The sequence below is a fragment of the Sesamum indicum genome, linkage group LG16 (assembly GCF_000512975.1).
Source record: "Sesamum indicum cultivar Zhongzhi No. 13 linkage group LG16, S_indicum_v1.0, whole genome shotgun sequence".
Classification (NCBI taxonomy): domain Eukaryota; kingdom Viridiplantae; phylum Streptophyta; class Magnoliopsida; order Lamiales; family Pedaliaceae; genus Sesamum; species Sesamum indicum.
In genome coordinates this window covers 1,242,481-1,258,768 of record NC_026160.1, presented here as the reverse complement: position 1 = coordinate 1,258,768, position 16,288 = coordinate 1,242,481, and the positions used below count along the sequence as shown (strand labels likewise).

The window sequence follows — 16,288 nt, the reverse complement described above, 5'->3', positions numbered from 1 at the left end:
AAATTCTTTATAATATATAATTATTTAAATAAATTTAAATAATTTATTATAGGAGATTCGGAATTCATAATTTTAAATTTATCGATAGAAATCAATGGTATAGATTCAAGAAAAAGCAAAACATTCTTGAAGATAAATAAAAGAAAAAAAAACAGAAAAAGAAAGAAAAAAAACCCAAAGTCTTAGTACTAAACATCCAAAGTAGAACTCAAAAAGCGTGCGGACTCGAATTGGCCTTTGTTCCATTTGTCTGTCGGACCAAATTGAACACACAGAAGCGCTAAACTCCCTTTTAACGAACGAGTTATAAAAACAGAGAGAAGAAAGGAAAAAAGGAGAGGAAAAACAATTTACGGAGATTCGTCTTCAGCTATTCTTTCTCTCATCAAGCGATCCCGTGTCTGCTCCCTGTTCTCTCTCTCTCTCTCTCTCTCTCTCTCTAATCTCCTCTCTGTAATTCTCTTAACTACTTCATTCTTGATTCTACTCACTCTACTTGTTTTAACTCGTTCTCCGATCCTACGCCGACTTTGCTCCCGCAATTCCAACTCGCAGCTCTTCAGATTCAAAACCCTAGCGCCAACCCAATTCTTCTTTTGTGAGTCTTCACCTTGTTCAATTCGTTTTTGGCCATTTCATTCGATTATTCGTTCACACAATTCGCGGAATTGTTACTTCCTTCATTTTTGGAATTAAATGCCGTACTACATTTTCTTCACAATTTTGTGGTTTTGGGTTCGTTAATTTGCGTTCGTGACATTGTTTTTCGTTTCTTTTGTAGCTGGGTTTTAAGGAAGGAGGACTGGAAGGCACTAGTACGAGTACCTACAGCATGAGCATAGATAGCCCAGGAGAAGAAGAAGATTAGGGTTTGGTTACGGGTGTTCTCTCTGGGAAAAAGATTCATTTTGGGGCCTTCCATGGGCGATGGCGGTGTTGCATGCGTGCCTTCACAGCATATTATGGAGAAGTTCTCAATTTGCGGGGGCAAGACCAATGGCAACACCAAGCTCAGTTCATCTTCAAACTCTTCCACCAAGTTGGCAAAAGTAAGTCCAAGTATGAAGCCGAAAAAGGATCAGGGTGCTGAATTGGGCTCGAGGGATTTTGTCAGTTTAAATAAAGAAGTTTCTGGGAGGAATTGCAATGGTGATGCTTCTAATGAAACAAATAAAGAGGAAGTGGAGGAGGGTGAATTGGGGACACTGCCTTTCGAGAATGGGGAGTTTGTCCCTGAAAAACCGTTAAGAAGATATGAAATCAAGAGTGAGATTGAGAAAGGTGAATTTGTCCCTGGGAAGTGGCGAAAGAGCGGTACTGAATTGGAGAAAAATGACTGGAGGTCATCAAAAGATGAGCTGGAGAAAGGGGAGTTTGTTCCGGACAGGTGGTGCAGAAGTGATGCTGCAAATAGGACTCATGAATATGGTTACTCCAAGTCACGAAGGTACGACACTCCTAAGGAAAAAGGCTGGAAAAGCGAGCGGGAATGGACTTCACCTGCTGCAAAGGAAAAGGGATGGAAAGTTGACCGTGACACTGAATCAACACCACTTTCTGGTAGAGGAAAAGGTTGGAAAGCTGATCGCGAGTGGTCGCCACCTTCTGGTAAAGAAAAAGGCTGGAGGGATGACCGGGATCGTGAGTGGACACCACCTTCAACAGGTAAGTATTCCAGTGAGAAAGAACTTGGCAGAAGTGTTGGTAGTAGTCAGCATTTGAGGAAGTTCTCTTCCAGATATGAACCTGAGAAGACTCAGAAGATCAGTTCTAAAATTGCGGGTGATGAAGGCTCCTTGAAGAATGACATGACAAATAGCAAGAACCATGCAAGAGAATATTCTTTCAGTAATTGGTTAAAGCGGCATGGTAAAGATTCCAATAGCAGTGACAGGAAGTTTCGAGGTGACCATGATGAGTACTCTACATCGAAAAACCGGAAGCTTTCTAGTGATGGTAGCCGTTCTGGGTTGTCATCAGATATCTATTCTGGCAGGACTACAGAAAGGCAGTATAAAACTGCTACTTCTTCATCACGGAGCACTCCTACTGAAAGGCAGTCTTCTAGATATCTGGAGTCATCTAGAGCAGTTCATGACAGGCATAACAGCAGTCCACATCATCCTGAGCGGTCCCCCCGCAACTGGGCTTTCAACCATGATCACCGGGGTCACAGCCCAGCCCACCGCGGTACGCCCTCTCATGACCAGGGACAAAAGTATGATCGCAGTAGGTCTCCCTATGATCATAATCATCACCATGATAATAGGTATCGGAGTCCTAATTATGTGGAAAGGTCTCCTCGAGATCATGACCGAAACAGTGATGGTAGGGATAGGGCTCCAACTTTTCTGGATAGGTCACCACGTGATCGAGGTAGGCACAGTGACCAGCGGGAAACAAATCAAAAAGCTGGAGTGGGTGAGAAGCAGCCAAGTCATTATGCAAGCAAATGGCAAGAAGGAAAGAATAATCTGATGACAGAGTCTGGTCGAAGGGAATCACAGTTTTTATCTAAAGAATCACCAGATAGTGGAAATCTGAATAGTAGAAATGTCTCCACAGATAAAACTGCTAGCTATCCGTGCCATCTTGAAGAGCTTTCCCAGAGCCCTGCACTTAAAAGTATAGCATCTTCTCAGGAACATGGGGTTACTGAAGAGCCAGCATCAATGGAAGAAGACATGGACATATGTAACACTCCACCACATGCCCCTCCAGTGGAAGATGCAGTTTCAGGAAAGTGGTGTTACCTGGATCACTTTGGTATTGAGCGTGGGCCTTCCAAATTGTCTGATCTAAAGACACTTGTCAAGGAGGGATATCTTGTTTCAGATCACTTGATCAAACACCTGGACAGTGACAGGTGGGTAACTGTTGAGAAAGCTGTTTCTCCATTGGTTACTGTGAACTTCCGTTCAATTGTTCCAGACACAGTTACTCAACTTGTCTGTCCTCCTGAGGCTCCTGGCAATCTACTGGCAGATAATGGAAACGGAGTATCTGGTAATGAGGAAATATTGGGGCCTTCTGCACATCCAATATTCTGCTGCAAGGAGAATTTAGTTGCTTCAGAGCATGAAGAAGATTTACATATTGATGACAGAGTTGGAGCACTCTTGGAGGATGTCACATTAATTCCCGGCAAGGAAGTTGAGATGCTTGCTGGTATGCATTTTCCTTTATTGTTTATCTCCAGACATTGGTTTCTTTTCTCATTCTTGGAATAAGACTCTCGGTAATTACCAACCAAAAAAGAAAAAAAAAAAAGAATAAAAAGAAAAAGAAATAAACCCATGATATGCCAGGTGGTGATATATGAGACAAAGACCTTTACTTTATCTTTTGCCACCTGGCAACAATTAGTCAAAGGCCTGAATTAAATAAAACATTTTCTAGAGCAGATAAAAAATCTAAATTTTGAATTGAAGTTTTATTAATATTTTTCTACAATAAAATTATAAAAAGTTCAAGTCCTCTCTACCTGAAAATTGAAGTTTCATTTTGCCTTTATTCTTTTTATTCATAGTATGATAATCTGTCTTCTGTATATTTCTTCAGAAGTGCTCCAAATTATATCTGAGCATGGGGAGTGGGAGAGATGGGGGAAGATGGAAGGTACTTTATTTTCAGTTTGTCGTTACATCCTTGTATTCAACAATCTCTTTCATAAGGTCTAATGTGGTTATCCAAAGCTCTTCTGTTAACTGAACTTTTGTAGTGGCTGTGGCCCGTTGATTTATGTGATATGGTTGCTTAACTATGTTCATCAGGTTATGCTCTAGAACCTTCTATCTTTGTCAAAGTTTTGCATGTATGCTCTGTTGCTTTCTGGTGTTTTCTTATTCATACTACTAAGGTTGTTGCTAACAGTAAAAGTTTTAATATGTAGTTTGACTTATTCTGACATTCTTTGTTACTATTGATAGTTTTCTATGTATCAGGTAAGGTTCGCAGAATTTTTTTTGTGCGATTGTCACTCTCATTTTCGATGACTTTTAATGGTTCTGGAAACCTTTTTTTCATGTGAATATCAATTAGTAGTAATTCTGGACTCTCGATAAATGATATATCATAGATGGAACCTGAGAAATGGAAAAAATGGGTACTGTTGCGTAGCTTTATGTCAATTTAAATCATGAGTTGGAGATGAGCAGTTATAGATGATGTATTGTTTTTAGCTGGAGAAGTAAAAAAGATACCAAAAAATTGGAGGAAAAGAGAGGGAGACTTGGGAGATAGGAATAATGAGAGTAGTGGTATACATTTCTAATATTAGGAGGTTGTCAAGTGACAGATCATCCACGCCAACATTTGGGTATTCAGTTTTTTATAATATAGATAATGAGGTCAGTTATTTCACTTCTGTTTGGGTTTTGTTGTTAATAGCTTGTCATGCTTTCATTTGGGAGTATTTTTTAATGCTGTCTAAAATCATGTACAGTACATCATTATTTATTTAGATGACTACAATCTTTTACATCACTTGGTACTTGAGTTCTCTTAGTGAAGATGGTCCTATATACTTTTCATTTTCTTCTTGTTGAGTTGACTGTGAATGTTTATATAGTCTTTGACTAGACTACTTTATTCAAATTGTCTGCATACTCATGCTGCTTATCTAAGGAAGTTTTTTGGGACATTCTCAGGTGATACTAGGCACCAACTGAACATAGATGAGCATTTAGATGATAGAGGTGTTGAGAGTTGGTTAAGTGGTTTAGAACTTAAATTTAAAGACATTGCAGAATCAAGGCCCACCTTGATTGCTTCCATTGAGAAGGATAGTGCAGTTACCTTTATTGACACTGGTGAAAGTTTTTATGGCCAATGGGCATGTAAGGGATGTGATTGGAAGAGGAATGATGAAGCTACTCAAGATAGAACTTGGAAGAGGAAGCTTGTTCTCAATGATGGCTATCCTCTGTGTCAGATGCCCAAATCTGGTTGTGAAGATCCCCGGTGGGAGCAAAAGGATGAACTGTACTGCCCTTCTCAGAGCAAAAGGCTTGACCTACCACTATGGGCTTTTACCTCTCCTGATGAGTTGAATGATTCCAGCAGTATGAGTAGATCAAGCCAAACTAAAGCTGCTTTTCTCAGGGGGGTCCGAGGAATGATGCTTCCAGTCATTAGGATAAATGCATGTGTGGTAAAGGACCATGGTTCATTTGTGTCTGAACCCCATGTAAAGGTTAGAGGAAAGGAAAGATTTTCGTCAAGGTCTTCCCGGCCATATTTGACAACTGTTGATACAAAGAGGTCATTGGAAGATTTTCACTCGAAGAGTGTTCATGAACAAGACTCACAGGATTCTAGGAAGAATAGTACATACTTCAGTGTACCCAAGGATCGTATTTGCAAAGTAGATGAGCTAAAGTTGCATTTGGGTGATTGGTACTTCCTTGATGGTGCTGGGCATGAGCGAGGACCTCTGTCGTTTTCAGAACTGCAAGCAATGGCAGATGAAGGTGTCATTCAGAAACACAGCAGTATTTTCAGGAAACGAGATAAAATTTGGGTTCCAGTTACCCTTCCCCCTGAGCAGTCTGGAATTTCTGGACATGAGACTGGTGCAGCTTCATGTAATTCCCTCCCGAAATCAGATGATGCTGTATTGAATGGAACGCAGAGAATCTCTAGTTGTTTTCATGGCCTACATCCACAGTTTATAGGATATACTCGGGGAAAGCTTCATGAATTGGTAATGAAGTCATACAAGAGTCGAGAATTTGCTGCTGCTATAAATGAAGTCCTTGATCCTTGGATCAATGCCAGACAGCCAAAGAAAGATATTGAAAAGCACATTTACCATTCAGGTATCAGTCTTCTGTCTAATTTTATGTGCAATGTTCTCTCTTTTGATATACCTTCTGTCTTGTCCGTGCCTTGTGCTGCCTCAGGAAGTTAATTGGAAAAAAATAGAAGAAAGCTTGGGAAAAGTTAAATAGCCAAATGATCTGCTTGTTCTGTTTCTTCCTTATGTTAGGTTTTTGTAGTTGTACTTGTGCAACTATATGTGGTGTTTGCACCTCTTGGCAGGTTTTGTGGTTTTATACTCATTAAATGTGTCGTCTCGGGTCGGGACGTAGGATTTTTTGTTTGCTACTTGTTAAGTATCTGAGAGATTGGACAATATCCTTAATTTTATTTGTTGCGTTATACATGATACATCTTATGTTTGCTATTACATTTTACGGGAGTTCCCTCAACCAATTTTGCAGATCACTTCCACACTAGGAAAAGGGCTAGGATAAATGGAATTGAAGAGTGTGAGATGGACGAGGATGTGCTGACTTTTCAGAATGATGAGTGTGAATTTGATGATTTGTGTGGTGATGTTATCTTCAGAAAAGGAGATGCAGTGGATTCTGAAGTTGAGAAGGGAAGTTGGGATCTGCTTGATGGCCATGTTTTGGCACGAGTATTTCACTTTCTTAGAGCTGATATTAAGTCGCTTTTATATGCGGCCCGGACATGCAGGCACTGGCGATCAGTAGTTAAGTTTTACAAAGGTATCTCTAGACAGGTTGACTTTGGCGCCATTGCACCTACTTGCTCTGATTCTGTGGTCTTGAAAATAATGGTAAGTTATGTCTGTTTTACCCTTATGTGTGCATATTTTGTTTTACTTTTCTTTCTTTCAATTGCCTTTCAAAATTATTGGTGGGGAGTGAGAATTACATGTGTTAGGCTTGTTATCACTTGATATATTGGTCTGACATATATTGTAATCTGCAGAATGGATACAAGAAAGAAAAGATTACTTCCTTACTGTTGCGTGGTTGTACTGGCATTACTTCTGGCATGCTTGAGGAACTTCTTCAGTCATTCCCGTTTTTGTCATCTATAGATGTCAGAGGTTGCCCCCAGCTTGAAGAATTGGTTTGCAAGTTTCCTAATATTAATTGGCTCAAGAACCGAGTTCCCCATGTAAAAATTCGGAGCCTTAATCACTTACCTGATAGGAGTTCTTCAGCTTCTCATCAGATGGAAGACTCCAGTGGACTGAAAGAATATTTAGAAAGTTCAGACAAAAGGGACTCTGCAAACCAGTTATTCCGTCGAAGCTTGTATAAACGGTCCAAGCTCTTTGATGCTCGAAAGTCTTCGTCCATTCTGTCTAGAGATGCTCAATTGAGGCGTTTGGCTGTTAAGAAGACTGGAAATGGGTATAAGAGAATGGAGGGATATATTGTTACAGGTCTACAGGACATTATGAGTGAAAATACCTTTGAGTTTTTTGAGTCCAAGGTATTGATAACACTATTTCATTTGGTATCTTTCTATTTATCTATGTTTATCTTTTGGTTCATCAACATGTTTTGATAGCTATACGTCCATATTTTCTTTGTTCATCAGGTTTGCAAGATTGAAGAAAGAATGAGAAATGGATATTATGCCATTCGTGGCTTGAACTCTATCAAAGAGGATATCAGTCATATGTGTCGGGATGCAATTAAGTAAGTCTTGTGTGTAACATTCTGTTTTGCTAACTGCATAGCTTTGAGAGGCATGGGTTAAGTCTCTGAGTATTTCACTGCAGTCGCAGCTGTTTATTTCAGTTACTTTTTGTTTCGTACATAGACTTCCTACATAGAAATACAGTACTTCCTATTGATTTCTTGTAGTTTTTGTGGATCACTTTCTTTATCCTTAAAATTTTAGGAGCTCAAACAACTGACCAGAATATTTTCAGGCTGAAAAAATAAGAATTTTTTGTTAACTTCATGTCGGCTAGTTTTTGTCCTTGTCTGCTTTGGTTGATTCATGATCAGGCATTGCCATGGTCGCAGATATGGAAACATAGCTGCATAGTTGATGTAAATTAAACAGAAATGTCATGCTCCTATTTTCTGGATCTATTGAAAAAGTGGCTTATGTTGACATTGATATAATGTTCTCTTAGGATTAAAAACCGCGGTGATGCTAGAGACATGAATCGCATTGTTACATTATTTATTCAACTAGCTACAAGTTTGGATAAAGGTGCAAAGCTGGCTTATGCAAGAGATGAGATGATGAGATCTTGGAAAGATGACTCACCTCCAGGCTTTTCATCTTCCTCATCGTATAAGAAGAGCGTTGGTAAAGTGTCTGAAAGGAAACAGTCATATAGGGGCAATGGCCCTCCATTCACGAATGGACATTTTGATTCTGGAGATTATGCTTCTGATCGAGAAATCAGAAGGCGATTATCCAAACTGAACAAAGAGTTCTTGCATTCAGGAAGTGACACATCTAATGACTTTGACAAATCTTCTGATGGAAGTACGGCGGACAGCACAAGCACTGCTTCAGAAACAGAAAGCGATTTGGAGTACACATCAGAAGGTGCCCTTGGGGAGTCTAGAGGGGGGACATACTTTACACCTGATGACGGGTTTGATTCATTGGCTGATGAGCGAGAATGGGGTGCTCGCATGACGAAGGCAAGCCTTGTCCCTCCTGTCACAAGAAAGTATGATGTTATTGATCACTACGTCATTGTAGCAGATGAGGGGGAAGTTAGAAGAAAAATGCAGGTTTCTTTGCCAGAAGATTATGCTGAGAAGCTCAATGCACAAAGAAATGGCACTGAGGAATCAGACATGGAAATTCCTGAGGTGAAGGATTACAAACCCAGAAAAACCTTGGGAGATGAGGTGATCGAACAAGAAGTTTATGGCATAGATCCATACACTCATAATCTTCTTCTTGATTCCATGCCAGAGGAATCAGATTGGTCACTTGTTGATAAGCATATATTCATTGAAGAAGTGCTCCTTCGCACTCTCAACAAGCAAGTCAGGAACTTTACTGGTTCTGGTAACACTCCTATGATGTATCCTTTGAAGCCTGTATTTGAAGAGATATTAGAAAATGCGGAGGAAAATAATGACAGAAGAACCATGCGTCTGTGCCAGTTTATACTGAAGGCCATTGATAGTCGTTCTCAGGACAATTATATTGCTTATAGAAAGGTTAACTATATTATCTTGCAGTTGTATTATCATTGTTGATTACTTATGTTGTTGAAACACTAAGGTGAATGGGTTCATTCTGTTAGTTCATGCTCTCTGACGTGTTCTTCTAATCAGGGGCTTGGAGTTGTTTGCAACAAAGAAGGTGGTTTCGGTGAAGATGATTTTGTTGTTGAATTCCTGGGAGAGGTAATGCTCCAGCGTTACACCTTTTAGACCAGATCCAGATGTGGAATGATCTTGGCCTTCTCATTAACGTTGTTCTTAATCGATGTAGTTACAATGATTGGTATTCAAGAGCTAGGGGTCTGGGATAAGCTTCATTGATTGTGTGCTTAAGTTAGTGAGACGATGGTGTAGTTAACTTATGATAATATTCTTTTGGCCAATTCTTCATGTCGACTTGCCATTTTTACTTTTTCTCACATGTTTTTCTTAACATTCTTAGTACCTTATGATTGTTTGTCAATTTAGTTATTGATATTTCAATCTATTTGTTTTGTTCTTTGTTGCTTTTCTTTGTCCGAGAGGGGCAGAAAGGGCGATGGTCTATTGCCAGTGTGAAGGAGTAAGTGCTGGTCATGGGCTAAAAATTGTTAATTTCTGCAGATTGTCATCCTACCCTTTGGGAGCTTCTTTAGTCTTGTTGGATCTGCTCTTCATATACAACTATACCTAGTCGGGAATATGCCAAACTTCATTGTTGTTTGGTTTAGTTCAGCCGCTGATGTGTATTTCACACTAGATATTAGCTTAATGAAGTCAATATATACTCTGCGCAGAGTTTGGAAGGAGGTTGTATAATGGATCTTTCCCTGTTTATCGAAATTTTCTTGGGGGATTGAGGAATATTTGTGAGTTATCAGGGTTAGGTGAGGTCTTCTGGATCTGTTCTAACTGTGAGATGCTGTTGCATTTGTCTCTTTTTTTTGTAGTGATGCTTGGGGGTTATAACCTTTATTTTCTTTATTATACTTGTTTACATGCAATATCTGATGTTTTGCTAATACAGATGAAATATGTTTTAACGTTGGCCTGACCTTTTCTTTTTCTGATCACAGGTTTATCCTACGTGGAAATGGTTTGAGAAACAAGACGGCATTCGTGCTTTGCAAAAGAACAATAATGATCCAGCGCCAGAGTTCTACAACATATATCTTGAGAGGCCAAAGGTACCTTGCATTTGATTTTATGAGTCATTTCATTAATGTTGGCATATCACGATTGGTTGTGCTGTTGTCTCTTGGGCACCACACAGCAGATGCATTTAAAATAATTTGTTTTTTCCATCTTGTTCTGGATGTTACAACGCCTGCTTCCTAATTGATAACCATTGAGAAGGGTTCTTGAGGATAGAAATTGACAGTCTTGAATGAAACATGTGGGTTATTGGCTTCTGATGTGTGCTGCATATACAGTAGCTGTGATAATTAAAGTGCACAATCCTTGTTCAGAGAAAAGCAGGTGCCATTGTACGATTATGGTTTCTAGCAACATTTTAGGCACAAATTGAAATTGCAGAAATATGAAGGGGAAAAGGACCAATGACTGTACACCAAATGTGGGGCTCTCTCCTATTACCCTTTTGGCATCACCCCAGAGGATGGATCTTTACACATTCAAAAGAGTTTAATTAATTTAATCTCAATTATCTATTAATACATTAACTAGAAAGCTTCAATTATTTGTAGGAAATTCAATCATTCCCTATTTATAGTTCCAGAAGAGCCAAAATCCATTTGGCTCAGCGGCATTGCCTCTCCCCTATCGAGGGGAAGGCCCTGGTTCAAACCTAGGTTCATGACGTAATGCCACCCCACTGATGTAGATAAAGACAGAAAAAAAAGTATTATAGAGATGCAAGACTAAATGTGTTCAGGATAGACTTGAAGTCCTAATATGACTGCTATTAGGTTCTTGCACTTGTATTTAAAGAATAGTCTGAGATATAAACCTCATATCCCCTAAAGTGTAAATATCAATAAGTTAATCAAACACCTACATGAGCCTAAACTTGGAAAGAATAAGTGTGCAAGCCGCTGAGATGTTTCAATTCTCTAAATAGTGCCTAATCAAAGCTTGAGCCATGGAGGTGTCCTTCAGCTTTTATGAATATTAAACTTTACTGCCGTTTGTCTTATCTTTCTCCCCCATGGCGTCATGGATGTGAATTAATTTACATCTTTGAATGCAGGGTGATGCTGATGGCTATGATCTGGTTGTCGTTGATGCAATGCACAAGGCAAACTATGCAAGTCGGATTTGTCACTCCTGTAGACCTAATTGTGAAGCAAAGTAAGTCAAGATGGTTTTCTTTTATTTGCTATTCTTTGATTTCCTTTTGAAAATTTTATGGTGTTAGTTTGAGTGGTCAGGAGGCCTTTCTGCTAAATGAGTACATAGATTATCAATATCGTTGCATTCGTACTTGCTGGTAGTTGCTGACTTCTTTCAGCTATTTAATAAATCACAGCACTTAACATGCTCGTAGTCTTCATGTGTGAGCTTACATTCCATAGTATCTGTAGAGTTCCTTATGGATGCACCCACAAAATGTTATTTTCAGTCACATGAATGAGTAAAATGAGTACACAATGCCAAGCCATGTATTATGCAACAGATTTTGTTTACATTCTGAGGTATTGCTATATTTCCTCCTGGCAAATGAACACTACAGATATTGGTCCTAGAGGTTTAAATGTGTGTATTCAAGTTCATACATAATCAAGGATGCTGGTTTATCCAGAGTTCATAAACATTTCATGCTGTATCTCTTTTCCAATTTTGCTATTTTTTGTATGTTGTTTTTTTTATTTATAAATAATCCTTGAAAAGGGCGTACATTTGTTTTTCAAAGCTTTTCTATCATTAAAAACTTTTCTTTTTCTACAGAATGCTGTGAGTTTTATGCTAAAATTTTCTTCTCTAGCTAGAGTAGGCAACACGTAAACAAATGCGAACAAATTTTCAAGCTGTAATTTTTAGCTTTAGGTTTGCAGGAAAATTTTGTAAAAAACCAGGATTCGCTTATTAGTTAGTACCAGAACCTTGATGTCTCTGACTTTATGTATGTTGCTTTGAATAGGAGTGGCTAAAATGAGTTAAAAAAATTTTGGTTCTAGCAACATTAACCATTTCTGGCTCCTTTTTGATAACAGGGTCACTGCTGTTGATGGTCAGTACCAGATTGGGATCTATTCTGTAAGACCGATTGCTTTTGGTGAAGAAATCACCTTTGATTACAATTCTGTTACTGAGGTCAGTTTCATGTGAAGCCACCTTTAAGTTTGGGATTTTCTTTGTTTAGTTTGTAATTGTTGATTGCCTGCAGAGTAAGGAGAGTATGAAGCTTCTGTTTGTTTATTTGATGTTTTTTTTCAGTTTTACTTATTGATTGCCTGCAGAGTAAGGAAGAATACGAAGCTTCTGTTTGTTTATGCGGCAACCAGGTTTGCCGTGGGAGTTACCTAAATCTAACAGGCGAAGGGGCCTTCCAGAAGGTACAGGATTTGCATGAATAGAATTTCATTAGGTTGTTAACATTTAGAAGATTCAGGAGGTTGATGGTCTTTGCTAAACTCTATTTGCCATATGCATTCAGTTTTAAGTTCTTAGATAGATACTTCTCAGATTTTGCTGCATAAATTGAGATCTGATTATTGTGGATGCTAGGTGCTGAAAGAGCATCATGGATTACTTGATCGACACTGTTTGCTACTAGAGGCTTGCGAACTGAATTCAGTATCTGAAGAGGATTATATTGACCTGGGCAAAGCCGGACTTGGCAGTTGTTTGCTTGGGGGGTTGCCTGATTGGCTGATTGCCTATACGGCTCGTTTGGTATGCATTCTTCTCTTTAGTTTTTTGTTTTGAAATCAAAAGTTTTTTGGACGTTTTCTGATATTCGGATTTCTAATATTAGGTGAGGTTTATAAATTTTGAGAGGACGAAACTACCTAGTGAGATTTTTAGGCATAATACAGAGGAAAAAAGGAGGTACTTCGCTGAAATTCACCTGGATGTTGAGAAGAGTGATGCTGAAATTCAGGTTAATGTCTCTCTCTCTAAATCTCTTGTCCACTCACTATCTCTCGTTCTTTCCATGTTTATGTGTGCGCCTGTGCATGGGATTTGTTAACAGCTGTTACTTCAACTTTCTTTTACTGGTGCAGGCGGAGGGTGTATACAATCAAAGGCTTCAGAATTTGGCTCTTACTATCGACAAGGTAGCTGATTTTTTCTCTTAACATATTTCCAGCATTTGTCAGTTCCCAAAAGACACTTTAGCTAGTAATTAAGATAGATGATAAGCCATAGAAGTTGGAATAGATAAAATTCAAGCTTATGAAATTTCTAATTTTCCAAGTATTCATGTAGGTAAGGTATGTTATGAGATGTGTTTTCGGTGACCCAAAGAAAGCCCCACCTCCATTGGAAAGGCTTAGTCCTGAAGAAGCAGTTTCTTATCTCTGGAAAGGAGAGGGATCATTGGTTGAGGAACTTATACAGTGCATGGCTCCTCATATGGAGGATGTCACGCTGAGGGACCTCAAGGCCAAGATTCATGCCCATGATCCCTCTGGTTACGATGACACAGATATGAAGCTCCGGAAATCTTTATTGTGGTATATATACACGAACTGAGCTTAAGCATTTCAATCTAAGATATATCCTTTTAATGTGAAATTCATTGACATGTTTCAGGTTGAGGGACGAGGTGCGGAACCTTCCTTGTACATACAAAAGTCGGCATGATGCTGCTGCTGACTTGATACACATATATGCTTACACGAAATGTTTTTTCAGAATGAGAGTGAGTGCATATAAATTGTGCTGAACTTGAAATCAAGTTGCCTATTCAGTTGAGGGCGCTTTTTCTTTCTTTTAATTCAAGTCACATCTTGCAGGAATATAAAAAAGTCACTTCTCCCCCTGTTTACATCACTCCACTTGACCTTGGTCCAAAGTATGCTGATAAGTTGGGTTCAGGTGTTCATGAATATTACAAGACGTACAATGAGACATATTGTTTAGGACAGCTGATATTTTGGCATAACCAAAATGCTGAACCTGATACTACTCTGGCTAAAGCAAGTAGGGGTTGTTTATCTTTGCCTGATGTTGGTTCCTTCTATGCCAAAGTCCAAAAGCCATCACGTCAGCGTGTTTATGGTCCAAAGACGCTGAAGTTTATGCTTGCACGGATGGTGAGCTTTGCTTGCACTCTCTTGTTTTGTTGTTCGTGTGTTTGGCATGCTGGGTACCCATGATAATTCGACTCGAAAGTAGGGATGACAACCAATTGAGCTTGGAATGGTTTTTGCCCAAAACCCAACCAGAGTATCTCAGTCTAAACCCATGGATTAGATCCAAATGTACCTGCTTTATAAAGTTTAATCCTTTTAAATACAGTTTTGAAAAAATAACATCCAGCTAACTTTCTAAATATTAAAAAAGTAAGTTGTAAATGAAGAACTAATTACTACAAATTTATTATTTGCATGTTTTAGTTCTGAAACATTAAAACTTTTAAGTAAATTTTCCAGTTTTTTAGTATATTCGAAGTATAAATTATATTTATTTAGTTTTTATATGTTGTTTTCATTTAAATATCTTATGTTTTATATGCAAGTATGTCGATGTAAAACATACATACATTCATCATGCCATTTTTCCGGACAATTCAACTGAATTAACTTTTGTTTGCTTCGGCAGGAGAAACAGCCCCAGAGACCTTGGCCAAAGGATCGGATCTGGTCATTCAAGAGCTCTACAAAAGTTGTTGGCAGTCCCATGTTGGATGCTGTTTTGCACAAGGCTACAATCGACAAAGAAATGGTACACTGGTTGAAGCACAGACCTCCCATCTACCAGGCCATGTGGGACAGCTGAATTTTTGCAGGCATATTAGGGAAGTCGCTTCAGCATTCTTATAATGCTTAGATTGTCGCCGTTGTTAGCTGGTGATGAGTCTGAGTTAACTCATAATTTGTTTAGCACATTGATTCTTGTGTACAGTTGCATTGCCTTTTCATTCTTTTTAGCTTTTGTAATTTGCTTCATTTTTAGTTAATAGTGCAGTTTCTACATTTCTATCCTTTTTGCTTTGAAGTCAATAGAAAATGCGACCGAAAAAAAAAAAAAAAAAAAAGAAAATACCCAGATCTTTGATATCTGCTGAGCTTTATCATGTTTGGCTGGAAACCAAGAACGGGGAAGAGTGCTCCTTTTGTTTTACTTACATGTTGAGGATATTCTTGTGAGCATTGGGGGCGTGTCCTTCCTTTCTTTTGACCTGTTGGTCGTCTGATCTTGTTTGGTGGATTATTGGACGCTAAATCTCATTGCTGGGTGCATTGTTTCTTTCCAGTGCAGGGACATCGGAGGCGCATTTAGATTCTTGGTTCTTTTGATCATTCTTGGGCTGTGTTTTACCAGGAAATTGTAGTGGAGCAGGGATGCTGGGTGGGTATGTTCTAGTAAGACAGGTTGGAGAAGAAAGAAAGAGATGATGTAGAAGAGGAGGAAAAGGGGGAGTGGGAGGAAGTGGAAAGGAAAGAGAAGGGAAAGGTAAATAAAAGAAAAGAGAAAGGAAAAAAGAACAAAAAATAGAAAAAATGAGTCTGAGGTTATTTTCGTCTTTTCATGAACAATATAATGTATAAGCGCCACTTTTCTACCAAACATTTCCACCATAACCTTTTTCACTACCATTTCAATTAACTTCTAAAATCTCTCAATTTCTACGACTAATTGCTTTTCTCAAAATGAGTTAGATGAAAGGTTGGTGTTTGCAACACGACAGGTAGCAATCTAACCCTGATTGTAGCATCAAACCTTCCTTTCCCAATAATCAACAAACCATGATAATCCTTTGTTGGTACTGTAAACGAGTAGTTTGAGCGGAGTTTCTCACACTTTTAACACTTGGTACAACGTTCCATATGATACACTTGTCTTTCCCAGCCACCATAGGTACCTTGAGTGGAGTTTCTCACACTTGGTACAATGTTCCACGTGCTACATTCTATCGTCATGGTCGCAAGGCAAGGTTGCTTTTTCAACGCCCGTCTTTCTCAACCTTCATAGGTATCTCTTCACTCGGTTATGTGAGAGGCACTTGGGTACTTGTAGAGACCGGAGGACCTATCCATTAGACGGTTACAAGTTACTATAGAGAAGGAAGTTGATGGGCAAATATGGCAATATGGCTAGAGTTTTATATGCGAAGGGTTGGATAGGGTTTTAAGCAAATTTTAGGTGGTGCAATATGCCTTTCCACCAAAACATGGGAATCATGAAAATTCCATCACGTTATGCCATTC

The 16,288-nt window shown here is 38.9% G+C and overlaps 1 protein-coding gene across 2 annotated transcripts; it reads left to right on the top strand.

The window, feature by feature from the left end:
• Nucleotides 312–15,819, top strand: LOC105178520 (histone-lysine N-methyltransferase ATXR3-like). 2 transcript variants are annotated; one of them, XM_011102010.2, is made up of 20 exons: nt 315–598; nt 782–3,168; nt 3,562–3,618; nt 4,650–5,819; nt 6,225–6,586; nt 6,742–7,254; nt 7,363–7,463; nt 7,910–8,963; nt 9,081–9,152; nt 10,025–10,135; nt 11,158–11,258; nt 12,122–12,221; nt 12,368–12,463; nt 12,636–12,803; nt 12,886–13,011; nt 13,136–13,189; nt 13,341–13,588; nt 13,668–13,776; nt 13,871–14,170; nt 14,679–15,819. In XM_011102010.2, exons 2-20 carry the CDS (start codon nt 921–923, stop codon nt 14,853–14,855), a joined length of 7,167 nt encoding a protein of 2,388 aa, XP_011100312.1. In that variant the 5' UTR covers nt 315–598; nt 782–920; the 3' UTR covers nt 14,856–15,819. The 2 variants fall into 2 exon arrangements, with proteins under 2 accessions (XP_011100313.1, XP_011100312.1); XM_011102011.2 differs by lacking the exons at nt 12,886–13,011; nt 13,136–13,189; nt 13,341–13,588; ... (1 more) ...; nt 13,871–14,170; nt 14,679–15,819 and having other exon boundaries at nt 312–598; nt 12,345–12,463; nt 12,636–12,777.

Coding starts and splice junctions, on each gene's coding strand:
- LOC105178520 (XM_011102010.2), top strand. CDS start 921: ATGGGCGATGGCGGTGTTGCATGCGTGCCTTCACAGCATATTATGGAG. Junction 7,464..7,909: donor ATGTGTCGGGATGCAATTAA/GTAAGTCTTGTG, acceptor ATGTTCTCTTAG/GATTAAAAACCGCGGTGATG. Junction 11,259..12,121: donor AGACCTAATTGTGAAGCAAA/GTAAGTCAAGAT, acceptor TTTTGATAACAG/GGTCACTGCTGTTGATGGTC.